The sequence below is a fragment of the Maylandia zebra genome, linkage group LG6, assembly GCF_041146795.1.
Source record: "Maylandia zebra isolate NMK-2024a linkage group LG6, Mzebra_GT3a, whole genome shotgun sequence".
Classification (NCBI taxonomy): domain Eukaryota; kingdom Metazoa; phylum Chordata; class Actinopteri; order Cichliformes; family Cichlidae; genus Maylandia; species Maylandia zebra.
Window position 1 is genome coordinate 40,571,964 of NC_135172.1, and position 19,905 is coordinate 40,591,868.

Sequence of the window (19,905 nt, forward strand, 5' to 3'; positions counted from 1 at the left end):
AACGGCAAACGCACTCGCACCAAAACTCAGAACTACGGAGGAGGATTAGGGCCACTGGAAAAAAAAAAATCTGACTTTTTTCTCAGAATTCTGACTTTTTTCTCAGAATTCAGAGAAAAAAGTCAGATTTTTTTTTTTCCAGTGGCCCTAATCCTCTTCTGTACTACGAGAACAGTCATTTTACTGCAGTAAAGTTCATGACGTTGCACATAAATAACCATAAATAACAATACTTGTTGTATTGTTTACAATGTGTGCAATCCGTGCTTATTGTGCCTTGGGGTTTACCGTAGTGGCAGTGGGGGGCGTGTGTATTACGGAATTATTATGGAAGTGGACGTGTGTCATTATTATGTTTACGGTAACAGGATTTATGACAAAGTCACCACAACATCTGCCTGAATATTTATTTTTTCATAAACACAGATTCAACCTGAACAATGAATAAATGAATAGACAGATATATTAACTTATTTGATATCCTGTTTTAGGGCGCTGTCAAAGAAATCAAGCATTAGGAAAGAAAATGAAAGATCTTTATGTTTAATCATTTTTAACATTTGATTGTTAATTACATTACTTAATTTAATATATAAATACAAGGAACAGGCTATGAATGCATACAGGGGTAGGGAACTCGAGGCCTCCAGGGCCTGTTTCCTGCAGGTTTTAGTTAACACCCTGGGTCAACACACCTGAATCAAGTGATTAGCTCATTACCAGGCCTCTGGAGAACTTTAAGACACGTTGAGAAGATCATTTAAATCAGCTGTGTTGGATCAAGGACACATCTAAAACCTACAGGACACTGGCCCTGCATCACACGCTGAAAGACAGCCAGCTGAGTTTTAACTGATGACTTCTCCAGCTCTTTTATATCTTTATTTATGCAGTTTTTTTTGCTTACATATTTAAGATCTTCCAGAATACTGCTGTGATAATAACCCCATTAGCTGAAAAAGCTTTAATGTTTAAATGACTAAAGAGATCATTAGTTATATTCATACAATCTTGGAGAAAAACTGGATGGTGGAAGGGTGGGAAAACAAATATACTTCAGATGAGTACTTTTAAAAGTACTTTTAGTTGTTAACACACAGAGACTTGAAGCCTGGAGAGGTGGAGGTATGCCCGGGAGTGGAGTGTGATGAAAGTTAGTAGTAGCAATACGGTATACATGTGTGTGAATGAGAGGGAGACAGATGTAACAATGAAGATGCAACGAGTCAAAATAGTGAAGGCGGATGAGTTTAAATACCTGGGGTAAACCATCTACAGCAGCAGATAGGGCATAAGAGGGGTGAGGACAGGGTGGAGTGGGAGGAGATGAGTGTCAGGGTGATTTGTATGAATGATAAAAGCTAGAGTGAAAGGGAAGGTTTTAAATATGGTAGTGAGACCTGCAGTGATGGGTCTGGGCTGGAAACAGTGGCACTGACAAAAAAAGATAAGCCGAAGGTGGCAGAGGTGAAGATGCTAAGATTTTAAGTTTGCGTGAGCACAACTGAAGGATTAGTAATTAATACATCAGCGAGACAGCTGAGGTTGAGTGTTTTGTAGTCAAAGTTAGAGAGATAAGCGTGTGTGTCAGAGGAAGGATGGTGTATATTGGATAAAGGATGTTGGATATGGAGCTACTAGGCAGGTAAAGAATATATAACACAGGTTGAGAGTGTTTATAATGAATAACAGGATCAATTAAACAGCAGCTTAAATACATTTGAGAAGTATTCAAGGTGACAATAGACAAATAATAGTGTTTAATAATATTTATAAAGGTTAGTTATGAAAATCATGACAGGAAAGGGAAAGATTGCGTTATGACAAAGTGGATATCCAAACTGAAGATAATTCTCTGTCTAAATGTCTTAAAAATATTATTTAAAATTTGTAAAATTCACATTTATATACATTGTGCAAAAAAAGCAGCTGTTGTCAGAACTTTGCCTTAATCAGCGCCATATAATCCAGTCTGGCATCCATAACAGGGCAGCATTAATCAGCTGCTCTTCCTGGCAGCCTCAGGTCTAACATCTGAACTAGACATGAGATGTGGGCGGGTGATGTCGATATGTGGCAGCAAAAGAGCAAAATTCTTTGACCTGCATCTTATTTGGCTTAAAGTGTCTTTAAAAGAAACAAAGCCATTTGAGAATCAGAAAAACCCTTTATTAGCAATATTCACTGGTTAACTTGCAATGCAGTTTTTGATTATGCAATATAGCAATCCAAGAGAATACAGCATGAACACCTTAAATATAATGTACTAACAAGCACTTTTTCAAAGACAGTAAGAGCACAAGATGGTTAACCACTGAAGCGTTACAGAAACACACGTACTGCTACACTTCTGTGTGATGCAAAGACTACAGTTAAGCTGACATTCACTAATTTACACAGAACAAATCATCTCAGTCCTGGAGTCTGCTTAAACTCGAAAAGTACTACAGGAAGTTAAAAAAAAATGTTTTGATTAATTGTATACACCACTATTATGTGATTTCAACGTAAGGTAGTAAGAGTACACAAGTGTCACCACGGTCCAGGAAAGGTATTGATAGTTTCTTAAACCCTTCTATGCTTTCTCCACTGTGATAAGCTGATTGCACCACACAGGATCAGATCCAGTACACCAATATCAGTGTACAACCTAAAATTATACTTAGTTTATGGATTGCACACTGTTTGTGTGAACCTTTCCTCGCTTATCACTCAGTCTGAACAAAAGTGTCTTTTGAACCTTTTAAATATAGTAAAGTTTGTCCAACTTTGTCAAAAAGAACAAAGTTAGGAGCTGTGACTGAACCACAAACTTCACTGTTAAAGCACACCGAAGATGTTCAACACTTAGTCTCATTTCTATAAGATGCACGTCTGACTCTTAAAGTGATCACTATATTAAACACTTTAACACCTGGTGGACTGGAGTATGCCACATCAGGAAGAGAGTCGTTGTTCTTACAGGCCGGAGTAAACTTTGCTACAACAAATAATTTACCCCTTTGAAACCGTACGTTTTGCTACATTTCCTCCACCTTTTTAAAGCCAACAAGGTTTTCTGATGGCTTGTTAGTTTAGTATGCCTACCATAGAAAAACGTGTATAGCATTTTATTTCTATGGGGCATCCCATGCAAGCATCATATCCCAAGATCAAATCCAGGATCTGATCAGCTGCAGATAATCGGTGACTCTTGCCATAAAAACAACCCAAATACAAAAGAGGAGAGAGACTTTCAGAACATGATGAAAACAGAGGAAACATGGCTTCTGTTCCCATCAGTTGAAAGAAGTGAGCATTTGGAGCTGGGTGATACAAGCTACAGCATAGATTCTCTTATGCTGATAAAATTTCCATGACATGTGCGGTGCTTGTGCACATTAAGCAGCCAATCATGTCACAGAAACATATTTTAGAAACTGACAAATGGAAGTCACTCTAGCTTCATATCAATCTTCAGATGTCAGGTATTTACAAATAATTTCTTCGTTTACAGTTTGGACAGATTTGAGCATTTTTGTAACGTAACGCTGAGGCAAATCTTTAAAGTCACCACACATTGTTCATATCATGAAAAACCGCTGCATCACCCAGTCTTAGAACCTCAGTTCCCACACTCTAAAACAAAGTCTCCACATGCAGAATTGATATCGAAACACTACGCAAACATGTGCTTCACAGGTAGACTCCCTGCTTGATCCAGCTGTAGTCACATCTGTTCAACAGTGCACGATACATAACCTGCACAGGACACACACTGTATGTGTGTGTTCTGCAAGAACTGCAGAAAAAGCAGGAAATAAATAAACTCTCCGAAAAATAAAAACACCACAAGGAAACCCTGACACCATTGAAAGTGAAATTATTGTATACATTAAAAAAAACAACATACATTTATATGGTTTTTATCTTTTGAGTTTAGGTCTGATGTTTTTTTCTATCCTGCTTTCTCTCGACACCAAGACATTTCATTTTGACTTGATGCAGTTTTAAAAGCAAACTTTGTTTTTAAATACTTTTCTTAAAGTGACTTGAACACATATTTGCTTCACAGTCACTAGAAAAATACAGGATATAGTGCATTACCTGCGTTTTGAGACAAATTCATTTAAATGAATCAGCTGCTGAATATCACATCCAGCACAGATAATAAAAGTTAATAACATCAGATATGACATGCTATTAACTCTTGATACCCACTTCGGTTGTTTGCGTAACTCTGTCTACTAGTACTGTCAGACAGGACCGAGAAACCGCTGCCATATATTCCTCAGATCTTACAGACATTATTAGCAGAAAGCACTACTAATCAGGACATTCACATTCTGCGTCTCAAATCGAGCATTTCTGTTCTCCCACTTGCCATTTTGAGATCGGCAAGTACAGCTACACGCATTGCACAGCAAGTATTTGGATGCACACGTGTAGCTGAACGTTTTATTACCCTCAAATACCACCAAGAAATTATCACTCAGTAGCAAGAGAGTGCATTAACAGCACTGATTGCAACAAGAATGCTTTGCTGCCTAACTTAGGCATTAACATTACGTGCTGTGGCAATGTCATCGTTATTGTAAACGGGTGGATGGTCATGGGGCGGTCAGAGGTTCAAAAAAAGTTGGAAATAGCCCCAAGATTTGGCAACTAGAGCAACAGTTCTGCTTATCGTACATCAGGAATGTCAAACTCATTTCCCACTGTGAGCCACATACAGACCACTTTGATCTTAAGTGGGCTGAACCAGTGAAACTCCCAGTTCTGTCAGTATAAAGATGCAGTTTCAAAAGCACATCTCTTTTTCTACATCATAAGGAAGTCCTGCTGTAGCAAACAACAGAAATCTGTCAGCATGTCTCCGGGCTTAAAATGAAAATTAATAAATGTGTATAATCACAGGAAGGCGCTCATTGCTCACTGCCCAGACTGTAATTATAAAACAGAATATTTTTATTAATTCACAGAAAAAATTTTTTTAATGTGGACCCATTGTAAAAATAATCACATTTCTATAGTAGACTGTGACATTTCTATTCATGTCTATCAGTTACCCATGTACTTTGATGTAGATGAATCGGCATGGGGAAGGTCTATACCCGCAGCAAAAGCTGTAAAATCTATGAAAATACAGTTAAGAGTCCAAAATGTTTGCCCTTCTTCACATTTTCCAAAGTGGGCCAGTTTGGAATCTTTGTTTGGCCGATCCTAGCCCACGGGCCTCATGTTTGACACCTCTGATGTACATGAAAAGCAGTAACAGAAATCTCTATGAGACAGTGATATTTAACCTGATCAAATGTCAATAAAGATGCTGATCAGTTGTGTAAAGACAACATTTTCCTCTTCAACAACAGCTGAACAAATAGTTCCCAGACAGCAGCTATAATCGGTCCTGATGTGAAAAATATCGTGGTTCAACTTTTTGGTGTTTAAAACATTCAAAAATTATTGCTAACTAATTACTTTTTCTAATCAATCTTTTTTGTTCCTCCATTTAAATAATTGTATATAATTTTATGTAGATTAAGTCTGTAATAACGAGCGATTGATTAAAGGTGCCCTGTGGAGCTTCTAACTACTGTCAGCACTGATGCATAGGATTTATAATGCCTCAATTTAGTTTCATGGTTATTTACTGAACCAGTTCATGAATCCAACAAGCAAAAAAAAAAAAAAAAAAAAAAAAAAAAAAAAAAATGCAGCGACCAACACCTACACATGCAGTTAAGTAGAAGGCAGCTTGTTAACCATAATAATTACCTTGTTAATTACATAATGCATTTTAATAAATTAGCTTTGCAAAATTTCTTTCCTGCACTTTTAGACCTAAAAAAAATTTAATGAATATTCTACAGTTACGTATAGTTACATAGTGACAATAAGTTACGTGTTTACAAGAAAACTCCACTGGGCACCTTTAACAAAGAGCCGACTAGCTGACTGCAAACTCATTGCTGCAGCTTGCACAAAGTAATGAAGGAGCCACTCGAGAAAATCCAGAAGGCTGGATAGACAGCCTGAGCGAAGGGGAACATGAAGGAGTGGAAGGGATACGCCCTGTCAGCCACGTTGTAGAATGTAGCAGTGCCGGCCTCGCAATCCAACAGCACGCCTACGCGCTTTGGATTTGGATTAGCAAGCACGGTCTCGCTGCTGTTATGCCAGACTGACAACTTGACATTAAACCACTCGACGCACCAGGACTGGGCGTTGCGGCCCAGTCGACTGGTGGGGCCTTTGCGGTCGATGCTGTTGTAAGCCAAGCCTATGCCAACGAAGTTACTGCTGCTCAGTCGCACTTCCCAGTAATGGCGCCCTGTAGAGAAACCCTTGGAGGCGAGCACCTGGGAGCAGACAGCAAAGCGTTCGGGGCAGTCGGGGTAGTTTATGTGATCGTCTGACACCGAGGCCTTAGTGAAGTTCTCAGTCAGCGCGATGCGTTTATGGGCGGTCCTTTGATTGAAGGTGAGTACTGTGCCATCTGGAACGGACAAAAAGAAAGATCATTTCACAACAGCCACAGCTGCTGTTACCACATGATGGAAAGACACCTGCTACACTTACATTTCAGTAGTTCACTTCTCTTTTCAGCTGTGCTTATGTCTGGGGGAATATCTGTAGTTTCTACAATTAAAGACAAATGCGATTAGATCTCAAACAACAGGAACAGGCTCCCATAAACTAGTCCATTTCTGAGCTTTAAGCAAGGTTTAGCATAAAACGCAAAAATCTGATGTTTACCTGGTTTCTGTTTAGGTTCAGCTGCAGGAGTACGGCCTCTGGGTTTCCCTCCAAACTCCAACAGGTTTTCCATTGAACGGCCAGTATTTTTATCACCCATACCGTCCCCAGTGGTCTGAGGATTTTTTGGTTTGGGTTCTAGAAAAACAAGAGAAGTAGTTATAAAATTGAATGTGCATATATCAGATTTAAGAGACAAACTCGGCATGGACCTCAAATTTGTGGGAGGATTTTGTAACAGCAACGACGGTCTTTTGTCCCCCCTCATTCAAGAGTCAAACCAGGAAGCAAGTGAGCCATTTGTGTAGTTTCACCCATGTAAACAGTGATATCAGGTATATCTGCTTTTTATTGTAATGATATAGGAAAGCATATTTTGCCTCAGCTTTCTGTGTGCTCAGTGGGTGAGTCAGACATCAGCATTCTGAAATGAGCCACTAATGAAGCTGCAGACAGCTGCATGTGCACAGAAGAAAGTACAAATATTAAATTACAAGTATAAATATTTTAAAGGTTTTTTTTAAATCAGAAATGAATGATGATTCCAAATATGTGGGAGTTTGTTTTTTTTTATCCTGTTGACTAACAAATTTACAGTATGGAACTGCTCCCATTCATTTAGAGAGGAGCTTCAAATTAAGCGCAGTACAAATGTGAAGCAAACATGTAGAACAGCCATTCCCAAAGTCAAGAGTTCTGCAGCCAACTTAAAAACAAGAAAATCCCATCTTTCCCACTCAATCTAAATTTTCACTCTGATCAAAATACAAGATAAAGAGATCCATCCATCATTCGCTTATCCTTTACAGCGTTGCTGGAGCCTATCCCAGCTTTCATAGGGCGAGAGGCAGGGTACACCCTGGACAGGTCGCCAGTCTGTCGCAGGGCCAACACACAGGGACAGACAACCATTCGCGCTCACAATCACTCCGACATTCACATCTATGGGCAATTTAGATTAATCAATTAATCTATCCCCACAAACTGCGTGTCTTTGATGGAGTCCACGGAGTACCACGCAACCATGGGGAGAACATGCGAACTCTACACAGAAATACCCCAGCCTGACGGTGGAATTTAACTCAGGACCTTCTTGCTGTGCGGCAACAGTGCTAACCACTGTTCCACCGTGCTGCCCCAAGATAAGATAATGCTAAATATAGATAAAGAGATGTATTTACTAAAAAATGCTATTAAAAAAAACCCAATAACCATAAACAACACAGGCTGTTGGCTATAAATTGATAATGCCACGCAGTCATACGCAAAGTGTAAAGGTCAATGTGCAACCCAAGTGCCACTGGGTCACACAATACATTTTCTAATGTAATGGGATTACATTTTCTTGCAGCCCACCAGGGGGTCCCAGCCCACACTCTGGGAATCACTGATGTAGAGGAATACTTTAATGGCTGTTGCCTGACCCATACCAGAAACCCATTTCTGTGCAATAAAAGTGCTTCTTCCTGTCATTGCCTTTCACAATAAGAGACTTTGACAGCCCTCTGTGCTGACTGCAAATCACAGAAGTAAAAACAAATTATAACAGAATTTAGGATTACAATAAAATCTATTTTAGTCTTATTAGATATGAATAACATTTATAGACATTTTGCTGGTTTTTGAGTTGCTGTGCCAATTAAATGGAAGATGACATTTTTCCTTATCAAACACTACAAATCTGGACTGATTTCATGAAGTGAATTAACTAAATTCTTTGAACTATGAGTTAAATTACAAATAATGCATGAATATAAAATGTCTGAATAATTTATCATTATTAATGGTGGTACTGTACAAGTCACATCAGTAAATGCAGAGGCTAAAGTCATTTCCTGTACACCTGTAGTTCATTAAAAAACTGCATGACCATACAACTAAAATAATGAAAAATCTCCACAAACATATCATTATGTGCTCAGTATCGACAATATAGTTCAACCACAAGACGGCAACACAAAATGAAAATTAAAGCAGTTTCATACTTGGAGTCTTTTTCTTCTGGGCTGTTTTGGCCTGAGGACCTGGACTGTGAGACCTGGGGAGTTTAAGGTGACCTGGACTGGACTCCACCTCTGAAGAAGCAGTAAATAAAAGAACAGACATTTATGCTTGACCGGTTATAAAAATCTTGTTTTATAAACCTGGTACTGGACAGATGAATTGACTTACCATATTCCAATAAATTTCCGGAGCCCAGTGGAGACCCCACTGTAGACCACAGAGTAGTGTAGGCTGAACCTGGTTTTTCAATGAAAGCATGAACATTGAGTCATTACAGTATTGACTCTTTATCAACACTTAATGTATTCAACCTCGACCACAGAACGCGGTATCAATTTGAGTATTTTCAAAATATACTGTTCAGAAAAAAATTAAGGGAACACTTGAACAATATTAACTGCCTTGATAGTTGGTGTGATTTTTATCCTGCTCTCAGTAAAGATGTTCAACTTGAAATTTTCCTTCAACAAGATCCGATACACGATTTAAGTGTTCCCTTAAATTTTTGAGCAGTTTGATTGGAATCCTGTTTTCATTGGTCCCCACATGAAACAACTCACCAGCTGCCAAAATATCAGGGTTAACTTCTGCAACAAAATTGGACACCATCTTCACTAAACTTCCTCAATGAACCTTAAACTTTAAAACGTCAGACAAAACGGGTCCATGCACTCACCTGGTGTATTTAATGGTAGTCGGCTCTCGACGGGCTGTTTGAAGATCTCTGTCAGATGCTGCTTCAGGGCAGCAGCAAAGGCCTGTGATGCCAAAACCTTCTTGGAGTCCAGGCTGATTTTAGGAGAGTAAGGCTCAAAGTTAATAGCTTGGGGGAGGTTAAATGGTGCCTGAGAAGAGAGGAACACAATGTTGTACGCTCAGTCAAGATAATCATATCCCCTTTTACAAAATGTAATAAACTACTATGTGATGTAATACATTTATAATAAACAAACATCTATGTGTACACATGTGGGGTTTTTGTGATGGTTGTGTTAAAATATCCCTCTAACACAACTATCATAAAATCAGAAATCACATCTCTGTTAGAGAACAACAATTGTTTAGAATTAAATTATATTTGACTTATATAGCACCAAATCCAAAATACAGTTGACTCATGGGGCTTTATGTTGCAACATAAAGACCCTACAATAATACAGAGAAACCCACAACAATCAAACGACCCCCTATGAGCAGGTGGTGACAGTGGGAAGGAAAAACTCCCTTTTAACAGGAACCTCCAGCAGAACCAGGCTCAGGTGGGGGCAGCCATCATCCCCAAACAATACTATTTACATGCAATATATTGATTAGACGTTGCTGACAATGCCTAGCAAGCGGAGACTCCTCTGACTTTTAACGAGTTTGGTTCTAAATGCTTTACTGCTGATTGTAGGACCTCATTTGCTAGTTTCGAGTCTCGCTGAATAAAACATATATAGGGAGTGTTTTATTTATATCGCACCAGATCACAAAAACATTTGCTTCAATGTGCTTTATATTGTAAGGTTAGGACACTAAAATAAAGCAGAGAAAACTCCAACAACTCTGTGACTGTGGGAAAGTAAAACTCCCTTTTAACAGGAAGAACCCTACGCCAGAAGCAGGCTCAAGGAGGGGCAACTATGTGCCCTGACTGGTTGGGGCTTTTATCATTTTGGGTGGTTACATTTCTCTGTGAGTATATTAGGTGTATATGGTTGTTTTTGGTTGGAACAGCAGAGAGACGTAAGCCAAATACTCTCCTGTTTACAGTTAGTTGCCCCTCAAGTTTAAATGGTCTGCTGCCGACTCTGAACCTAAGCCCAGTCACCTAGGCTTTGTACCCAAACCTAGCTTACAAAACTCAATTATGTGACCCAATTGTTTAACCTGACCTTCAACAGGTTGGGTTTGGTGTCCAACCCGAACCAACAATGGCATTTAAAGCCAACCCAACAGCTTGACCTAACCCTAACTTCTTGTTTAAAGTGTCTATCCATAACCGATGTTGGGTGTGCTGCCACCCAACATTTAAAACACTACCTCATTTAAAACTGACCTAGCCCCATAAGCCCGACAGATCTGTGGCCTAAAGGTCGTAAGTGCCGTTTAGGGAGCTCAAGGAGCCTGAAATATTCTAACATGTTTAGGAAAAAAAAAAAAAACTATCAAAGCTTTTCATAATAAAGGCAATGGTTGGTTCTCCAAAACAGAGGGGAAGCGATTAGAGTTATGATAGCCAAGGAATTCTTCTTTGAATTTTTGCTATTTTTTTGGGGTCATAGGGAAACGGTCAACTTTTTTTAAAATTCCCATTTGATACATTTCACCCATTTTCAAGCAATAAAACTCAAACATCAAGGTCCAAGGTTCTGAAATGTGGTTTGCTTGGCATTTTAGATTCGAGACACACACCGACTATGAAATTCTTGGCCAACATCACCATGGACCTTATTCGTTACCCCCTCTGTTCCTTGGAAACAAAAGCCATTCGTCATCAAAGTAAGTGGGGTGTTTGAAATTCTTCCAGCAATTTTCCACACAGAACATTTAACTAGTAGAGGGCCAGACCCTGATATCAGTCTACGATTGAATGGGTCAAGTTGGTATTCTTATACTTTGCCAAGCAAAATGAACATGCTGTTCACTTTGTAAATTACGGCTCACACTGCAGGAAGGGGAAAGGCAACATGAGGGTGCGGCTGCTTTTATCGTGATTCAGGTCTGTTTTAGAACCATTACTCACTTTTTATCATGTGTTAGTATGTTATCATTACTAGCAGCTGTATGAATTAACAATCACAGACGTCCCACCTGCAGGAAGGCCTGGGTTTGAGAGCGACTCAGCAGGCTGTGGATTTCTTCTTTAGCTTTCGTCATGTTGTCAACGTTGTCACCAAACTTCTTCATAAGAACTCTGAGTTTGGTCTGACCAGTTTCCACCTCTCGGTCCACTGCGTTCAGAGCTTCGCGCTCATCTTGGACCAACATCTCCTTCATCTGCTGATACTCAGCTGTCAAAGCTCTCTTCCTGCTGGTCGCCAAGTCCTGGAGGACAGGAGTGAGAAAACATTCATAACTGGATCAGCAAAGAAATAATTCAAAGTAATACAAAATGTTCCTTTAGCCTCATCTTTGTTTTTGCTTATGAGAAGTCTTACCTTTAGCTTGTTCTGCATGTCCTTCATTTCAAATATGATGGTCTCATTTTTCACAATCTTCCCATCTAGCAAACCCAAATTGCTCCTCAGGTCAGACTGCAAAGAGGGAAACATGATACAGTCACTTACTTTAGCCCTGTCTCTTTACAAAAAAAATAAATAAATTAAAAAAAAAAATTTGTTGGCATAAGTGATAACTTTGGCCGTAACCTTGGCTTTCTGGCTTCACAATGAGGGTAAACTCCTAAATGGATGCTATGGTTATACTCAGGTTATCAAGTCTCTCTTTTCATAATTCAGATATTCTAATGACAGCATAACCAATATCGAAAGATAACAGACGTGCAACCCAAAATTTTAAAGCTGTGAGCAGCTAAAAAGGAATTCCACTCATTCATATTTTAAAGCAGTTCTCAAACTGTGAGACACCTGCCAGTATTAGGCTACGTTCACACTGCAGGCGAAAGCGCATCAAATCCGATTTTTTTGACCCTATGCGACCCATATCCGATAATGGTGTGACAGTGTGAACGGCACAAATACGATATTTTCAAATCCGATCTGGGTCACTTTCGTATGTGGTACTGAATCCGATACATATCCGATGTTTTAGAAAGCGACTGCTGTTTGAACGGTCATTAAATCTGTCTTTTACGTCACCGACACAAGACAGACGCCAATTATTAGCACCAGAGAAGACATCGCGAACGCTTCCTGGCCATCCAGTGAAACTGTTGGGAAGACAACGTGAACATTTTATTTGTACTGTATAATCTGCAGATTCTGACAGAAATCTGCAACTATCCTTTGAAGCACCACTCCTCTAAAACAGCAATAAGGATCATTATTAGGTTATTTACATTATTATGTAAATAACAAAATAACTTAAAGCAAAAATTGGGAAACGTAAAGTCCGAAGTCTTTATATTAAGGGCCATCAGTCAAACAATATTGTTTGGTCTGGGTCTAAACAGAGCGCGTTGTGTGTGAAGTCTTCTTTTGCGCATGCGGGCCGCTTTGAGCGTTCACACTAGAGAGCGTTTGCTGTCGCATTTTATTTGTAGTGTGAACAAGCAGACAAAAAAATTAAAAAAATAAAAAAATAAATCGGATTTGATCAAAAAAAAATCGGAATTGAGCATCAAGACCTGCAGTGTGAACGTAGCCTTAGTTTCTGCATCTGCAGTTGTGCAAGGACTACTAAGGTTCATCAATTTTGTCTCTTAGGTAAACGTAAGGCTCTGTGCAAACACCTGTGTTTCTGTGAAATGCCACACTATGATGTAGCAATTATGTATGGATCCTTCTGAGCCTCCAAACGGACATTCAAAACGTAGGAATGACTACTCGACCTCATCAGGTTGTAGAGTGCGGTTTGTAGGCCCTATACTATTTGAGGATCTGCGTGGGTGAATGCAAAGATCTGTTCTGAGTTGTCCACAAGGCACTGCTACAACTGAGTTAAAAGATGGACGTAGCTTCCATGTCTGAAAAGTAAAGGCCATGTCTAACATCTCTTTTCCATTAGAACCTACTCGCCTCGACTCAACTTTACTCTACTTGATTTCAGTCGTTTTCCATTACAACTGAGTACCAAGCTGAAGCTTACTTCAGCTCAGTACACATTTTACTGGTCACTGGTCTAAATTGCTAGTTTGAGCTCTTAATGAATAAAATATGATGCTCATTTTGTGAATTATGGTCCTATTTGCTGTCAGAAAGGAGGATGAATCAGGCTAGGCATATGTTATTCAATAATCATCCGTGTTTCAGTTAATTAACTAGATCTGTGACATCTGGAAAACTACACAGCTTGAGGCTTTGCAGGACTCTTATAAATAGTGGGAGATGTCATGATAGCTACATCCATAGACTGTATCCAGGTACTGGACAAAAGTCCAGTCTATTGCAGCTCCTAGACTGTGGAACAACCTCCCGATTGCCATTCGCTCTTCTGAGACTGTTCAGTCTTTTAAATCTCGTTTAAAGACCCATCTTTTTACTCTGGCTCTGACGTAAAATAGTTTGATTATCATTTGGTTGGTTTCTATGTTTGTCTCGTCTTGTATTGTTTGGTAATTTTGTCTTATTTTATTTATTTCCTAACTTGTGACGCACTTTGATCAAAACTGTTGTTTTTAAATGTGCTATATAAATAAATTTTGATTGATGGATTGAAAAGTGGAACTGGAACAACTACTCATCCATGGCATCTACCACTTTTCTCAAGTACGTGAAACTCAGGCTAGCCATCCTGATGAAAATACAGAAACTAAGACATAATTATGTTTTAACAGGAAAAATAAACCCATCTTTGTTTAGATGTGGCTCTTTAAACTTCTCAGGTGAATACTGACAAACACACACCTCTTTCCGGCTCCTTTGTTCATCAGGGGTTGTGAAGGAACATCCTTTGTGGACCTGCTGGAGGCAGAAGCTGCAGATTGGCCGATCATGCTGGGTGCAGAAGAGCTCCATCAGCTTGTGGTGGTCGGGGCAGATGCGCTCCAACAGGTCCCCGACAGGCTCGCTCAAGCTGTGCAGACGGAAAATAGGATTTTCCCGGTGAGGGCGCAGGTGCTCCTCACAGTAAGACGCCATGCAGGTGAGGCAGGTCTTCGACGCCTCTGCTTCCATGCAGGTATCACAGCGGAGGATCTCCTTTTTCTTCACTTGGCTCTCCTCTACAGTCAGGTTGGGTTCGTTCTTGCTCGATCTCACTTTAAAGGTCTCCACGACGGCGGTGAGGACCGTGTTTTTCTTCAGCTCGGGTCTGGTGGCGAACAGGGTCCGACACTGAGGGCAGCTGTACGACTCCTTCCATGTGGCGAGCAGGCAGTCCTGGCAGAAGTTGTGTCCGCAGGGGATGGTCACCGGACAGTCAAAGGTGCTCAGACAGATGCTGCAGGTCAGCTCATCCTCCAGACTCATGATAGAAAACTGAGACTCGTCCACTTCGGCCATGATGGGACTGACGTGAGTGAGCCTGTGAGGCAGAAACGAAACTGACTTGAGGAGGCGGAAAACGAAAGTAAATTTTTTCGCGTTATTTCCTTGAACCTAATATTCGATACATTCGGTAAATTTTGTTTTTAAAAGAATAAAAATCCGCTAATGTAACATATAAACCACCCTGCTATAATATATTTGAATATAAAGCGCGACACGTTTTTACATAAATCACAAAATTAAAGTCGCTTAAATATATTCGGACTATCCGTCATTACCTGGATTCGTTTGGGTGTGCAGCACTCAGTCCAAATGGATAAACAACTTCGGACTTTACGCTGCCGTGTTGTACGCAGTTCACAGCTCCTGCGGAAGTCACTCCTCCCACCCTGTACGTGTGACTCAAAAGCGCACTTGCGCACACGCAGTGGACCACAGGCAGAAACCAGTTACATACATAATCTCTCTACCTGAAACCAAACTAACACACACGAGGGAAGTGCGTGACAGGTCACACGCAAACAGGGATAATGACAAAAGAACGGAAGGAGGAAAGCTTCTCCCTGTTTTTGTGTGCAGTCATCATTGTTTAGACTTTTAGTAGCATTCGCTGTGTCAGCACCATCAGTGATCCGGTTTATCCACAAAGTCATTTTGTGCAAAAATGAATTCAATATTTTACCTGAAGCTAAGTTGATCATATAAATTGAATAACTGCTACACATTAAATAGAATTTCTGTGTTTTATTTATTAGCGCTGTTTAAAGAAATCGTTCTGATTTGACTCATATGACAAGGATGCCATCAGGGCTGGACTGAGACAAAAAATAAAAAAATAAAAATCGGCCGTGGCATTTTTGGTCCAGGCGGCCAAATAACTGGTATTGAAACAGGTTTAAATCAGGTTGGTACAGTTGTTGTTGGGTTAGTCATGCAGCATGTGACAATAATTAAAAGCTACACTTAGCTTTTCACCAAAGTAGCCATTCATTTTGCCTGAATCCTGTTAATCTCTCCCTCCATCTAATTTCTCACCACGTTCATTTCAGCTTCCTCAGTCGCTTCCTTATTTCTCCGCAGCTGATGCAGCAGTCCTTAATTTTACACATTTGCTGCATTTATTTTTGGTTTTTTATATTGTTTTCTCTCAGCCTACTACTCCACCTTTTGGCCACTTTCGTGCTTAACTTTTTCTACACGGCGCACACTAGCGGACAGCGAAGGGAGGGGAGAGACCCCTCACAACACTTGAGGGGCTTTTAAGAGGTTTGATTGGGCAATCTAGTGTCAGTAATGAAAACGAATGAATGGGCCACTGTCAGCGTGTAAGGTGCGCAGAGGCACTTCAGGCCAGTCCCATCGGCCACAAAGTGCGTCGGACCACCGACGTGGCCAGTGGTATACCAGGTTACCATCCAGGTGGAGGGCAGCAACCCCTCCTCCCTCCCTGACGACCTCAACGCGTTCTACACCAGGTTTGAGACGGACAACATGGCCCAGCTTAAAGAGTTCAGATCCTCACTCAAACCTGGCAGCTCTGCACTCACCTTCAGGACTGAAGATGTGGTGAGAGCCCTCAGGAGGACCAGGGAGAAGAGCTCACCCGGCCCTGACAACATTAGCAGTCGAGTTCTGAGGCACTGTGCAGGGCAACTAGGAAGTGTGTTCTGGATTCTATTTCAACACTCAATTGACAGTCACACCGTCCCCCAGCTGTGGAAACACTCCACAGTCATCCCCATCCCCAAAAGAAACAACCCAAAGTCTCTGAATGATCTCCGTCCTGTGGCCCTCACCTCCCTGATGATGAAGGCCATGGAGAAGATCATAAAACAGCACATCGTAAGAGCAATTGACCCCCTGATGGACCCACTCCAGTTTGCTTACCGTGCATGCAGAGGTGTCAATGATGCCAAAATCTTCATCTTGGACTCCATCCACAAACATCTGGAGCTCCCTGACTCCTCTGCCAGACTTCGGTTTGCAGATTTCTCATCAGCGTTCAACACTCTGCAGCCTCATATCCTGGCCACTAAACTTTCCACCTGATTTCACCTGGATGATCAGCTAATCCTGTGGATTTTGGACTTTTTGACCAACAGGACTCAGAAAGTTCAGGTCAACAAGTCTCTTTCTGGTCTCTGTTCCACCTGCACTGGCTCCCCCCAGGGCTGTGAGCTCTCCCCCCTGCTCTTCATCCTCTACACCGATGACTGCAGATCCACACAGCCCAACTGTCACCTGGTGAAATATGCTGACGACACAGTTCTCCTGTCACTGCTGTCAGGCCCCTCATGACACCACGGGCCCGCTCTGCAGGAGTTTGTACAGTGGTGTGACAGCTCTAAACTTGAATTGAACGTGAGCAAAACCAAAGAGATGGTGGTGACCTTCTCCAGTATGCACAGGGATCTGGCTGCTTCAGTCACCACCACCATCCATGGGAAGCCAGTGGAGGTAGTTGAGGAGTACAAATACCTGGGAAGCATCTTTGACAACCTCCTGAAATTCTCTGCCAACACAGAGGAGATTCTCAGGAGGTGCCACCAACAGCTATACCTTCTTAGGAAACTCAACTCCTTTGGAGTCAGCACACCCATCATGACTTTCTACTATGCCTTCCTGGAAAGCATCATGACCTTGTCCATCACCTGCTGTTTCCACTCCCTCAGCCTCCAGAACAGGAACAGACTGCAGCACACTGCATCAGTGTGTTCTAAAATCATTGGCCTGCCTGTCAGAACTCTGGCACAGGTTTTCAGACAGGCAGCCAAAATCATCAACAACCCCACTCACATTCTTCACCCCACATTTCAATGGCTCCCCTCTGGACGACGCCTCCGCTGCATTTCCTGCAGGACTGAGAGGAGGAGAGCCACCTTTGTCCCCAAAACCACTCTGCTTTTTAACTCCAGCCGATAAGAACATTTCCCGCACCCATAAACTACACTCTTCTTACACTGCTGACACTTTATTCACTTTTAATCACTTGCAGTTATTTAGTCACCTTCAGTCACTTTAATTTTAAAACTGTCGGGCAGCAGGGGCGCATCCAGATTTTTTTTCATAGGGGTGGCCATAGGGGTAGGGTGACCAACCATCCTATTTTTTGCACTTGTAGACATTAGCCTTTTTACTCTTCAATGCGCCATATAGCGGCTGCAGCAGGTGTGCCACTCTGTGGAGAAAATGGTTGTAAAAATTTCCCATCCCCCAAAATTCCTGCAGTGCTTTAATAGATGTCGGAAGCAGAAAGTCTTGAACAGCCCAAATTTCTTTGGCAATGGAACCGCACTCTCAGCGGAAATACAGTGTCCCAGGAAGTCTAGAATTGGCAACCCAAACTGGCATTTAGACGGGTTAATGATTAGGCCACATGCAGCCAAGCGCTGAAAAACCTGACGCAGATGGGACGTGTGCTGTCTCTTCGAACTGCTGGCCGCCGGGATATCATCTAGATATACAAAAACGAAACACAGCCCGCGCAAGACCAAGACCATCAAACGTTTGGGTGGCATCTTTCAGGCTGAAAGGCAAGCGCAAAAACTCAAAAAGGCCAAACGGAGTAATTATGGCGGCTTTGGGGACATCCTCAGCACGCATGGGAACCTGGTGATACCCATGTACTAAATCAATCTTACAAAAAAAATCAAGGTCCCGTGAAGATGGACGGAAAAATCCTGGATGTGGGGAATGGGATAGCGATTGTTTGCTGTGACGTTATTAAGACGGCGAAAATTCTCATAAGGCCGCCTCCCACCGTCAGATTTGGCCACCATTTGTAACGGGGAAGCCCAGGCACTGCACAATGCCCAGGCGCTCCATAGTCGCAAGTGGTAATCCTTCGCAGCCAGCAGCAGGGAGTTGGCAAGGCCAGGTCGCACTGGAGCTGGCAGAGGAAGAGGTAGGTGAAGAGGAATCCTCCGTCATTTGTTCCTAGCAAGGACAGCATGCTCTCCATGAGCTCAAGAGCGGTACCATCACCCAGGCGCGAGAGAGAGGAGTTTCTCAGCCTGCTCTTCATCAGAGAGGGAGTAGCACCTCAGAAGCAGTGCCCTTGAGAGCGGTGTATTTCCCTTGGGCGGGGGCAATCCTGTAGGAGGGTCATCACACACTGGGTGGACAGTGGATCCAGCAACGCCATCACATGATGGCATTTTGTGTCATTGGAATGAAATGCCACGAAGAGCAAACTGAACTTCGACGTGCATGAACCATGAAGGGGGGTTGTGAAGCCAAAAATCCAAAAGTGGTAGAACTTATTTACCTCTTGTTCCTTAAACATCTTGATAATTTATCCCATGTTATTTCACAGTTGGCCGTAACGCTTTATTTTAGATATTGCTGGTGTAACTTTACTCTAAATACTATCCCGGGTTTGTTTGTGGTAGCATTATATTACATGCACGCATATTCTTTTAAAGCAAATACTACTTAACCATCAGGTGATTTGACTCTTCTTCTGTTGACAGGTAAATTTCTGGTAAATTATGTTTGCTTATGTTGCTTTGGCTATACTTACCTTTGTCTGTCCCTTTGTTCTGGTCATATATCCAAAGCAGGTGTGTGGGAGGGGCCAACCCAGCACTTCCTGTTTATATAAGGTCATGAGGTCAGTGATTGATTCACTGGGCACAACCAAATGAAGGGTTTTTTCCTTTTGATAGTATTGTTTATTTTCTTTAAAGTAACGTTTGAGTTGTACTATATGCAGTGTTTTACTTTTCAAATCATTTAGCTGTGTAAACGAGTCTGTCAATTGGATGAATAATTTTATTCCTGTTTATTTGTTTCGATTATCTTGTTTGGTCTAACCTATTTCTAAGGTAGAGAATAATGACATTGAGATGTGTGTAAAATTCTATATAAAACAAGTGAGATTTTGACAACCGGGGTTGTTTTAAAATGGTAGAATGGACATGCAAGGAAATATAGTACACTTAAAAGAAATTTGACCCGTCTGCTGATACTGTCCTTTCCTTGTCACTTGCTCTACACTACCACCCACTGCTAAATTCAATATGTATACTGTAGTCTTTACCAGGCTACATTTTGTCATTCTATCTGACAG

The 19,905-nt window shown here is 41.3% G+C and overlaps 1 protein-coding gene across 2 annotated transcripts; it reads right to left on the reverse strand.

The window, feature by feature from the left end:
• Positions 1-2,147: 2,147 nt before the first annotated feature.
• Positions 2,148-19,396, reverse strand: LOC101470747 (E3 ubiquitin/ISG15 ligase TRIM25). Of its 2 annotated transcripts, none has more exons than XM_076885244.1 (10): positions 19,357-19,396; positions 14,253-14,871; positions 11,886-11,981; positions 11,539-11,772; positions 9,419-9,587; positions 8,911-8,979; positions 8,724-8,813; positions 6,739-6,876; positions 6,562-6,621; positions 2,148-6,478 (listed from the first exon to the last, which is right to left on the reverse strand). In XM_076885244.1, exons 2-10 carry the CDS (start codon positions 14,847-14,849, stop codon positions 5,946-5,948), a joined length of 1,986 nt encoding a protein of 661 aa, XP_076741359.1. In that variant the 5' UTR covers positions 14,850-14,871; positions 19,357-19,396; the 3' UTR covers positions 2,148-5,945. The 2 variants fall into 2 exon arrangements, with proteins under 2 accessions (XP_076741359.1, XP_014267436.2); XM_014411950.4 differs by lacking the exon at positions 19,357-19,396 and adding an exon at positions 15,113-15,270.
• Between the last annotated feature and the right edge of the window lie 509 nt (positions 19,397-19,905).

Bases quoted from the DNA above. Each gene is read 5' to 3' on its own strand.
- LOC101470747 (XM_076885244.1), bottom strand. From the start codon at position 14,849: ATGGCCGAAGTGGACGAGTCTCAGTTTTCTATCATGAGTCTGGAGGAT. The intron at 11,982-14,252 runs GTGTGTGTTTGT...CCCTCTTTGCAG, and splicing joins AACAAAGGAGCCGGAAAGAG to TCTGACCTGAGGAGCAATTT. The intron at 9,588-11,538 runs GTGGGACGTCTG...CTCTCTTCTCAG, and splicing joins AAACCCAGGCCTTCCTGCAG to GCACCATTTAACCTCCCCCA.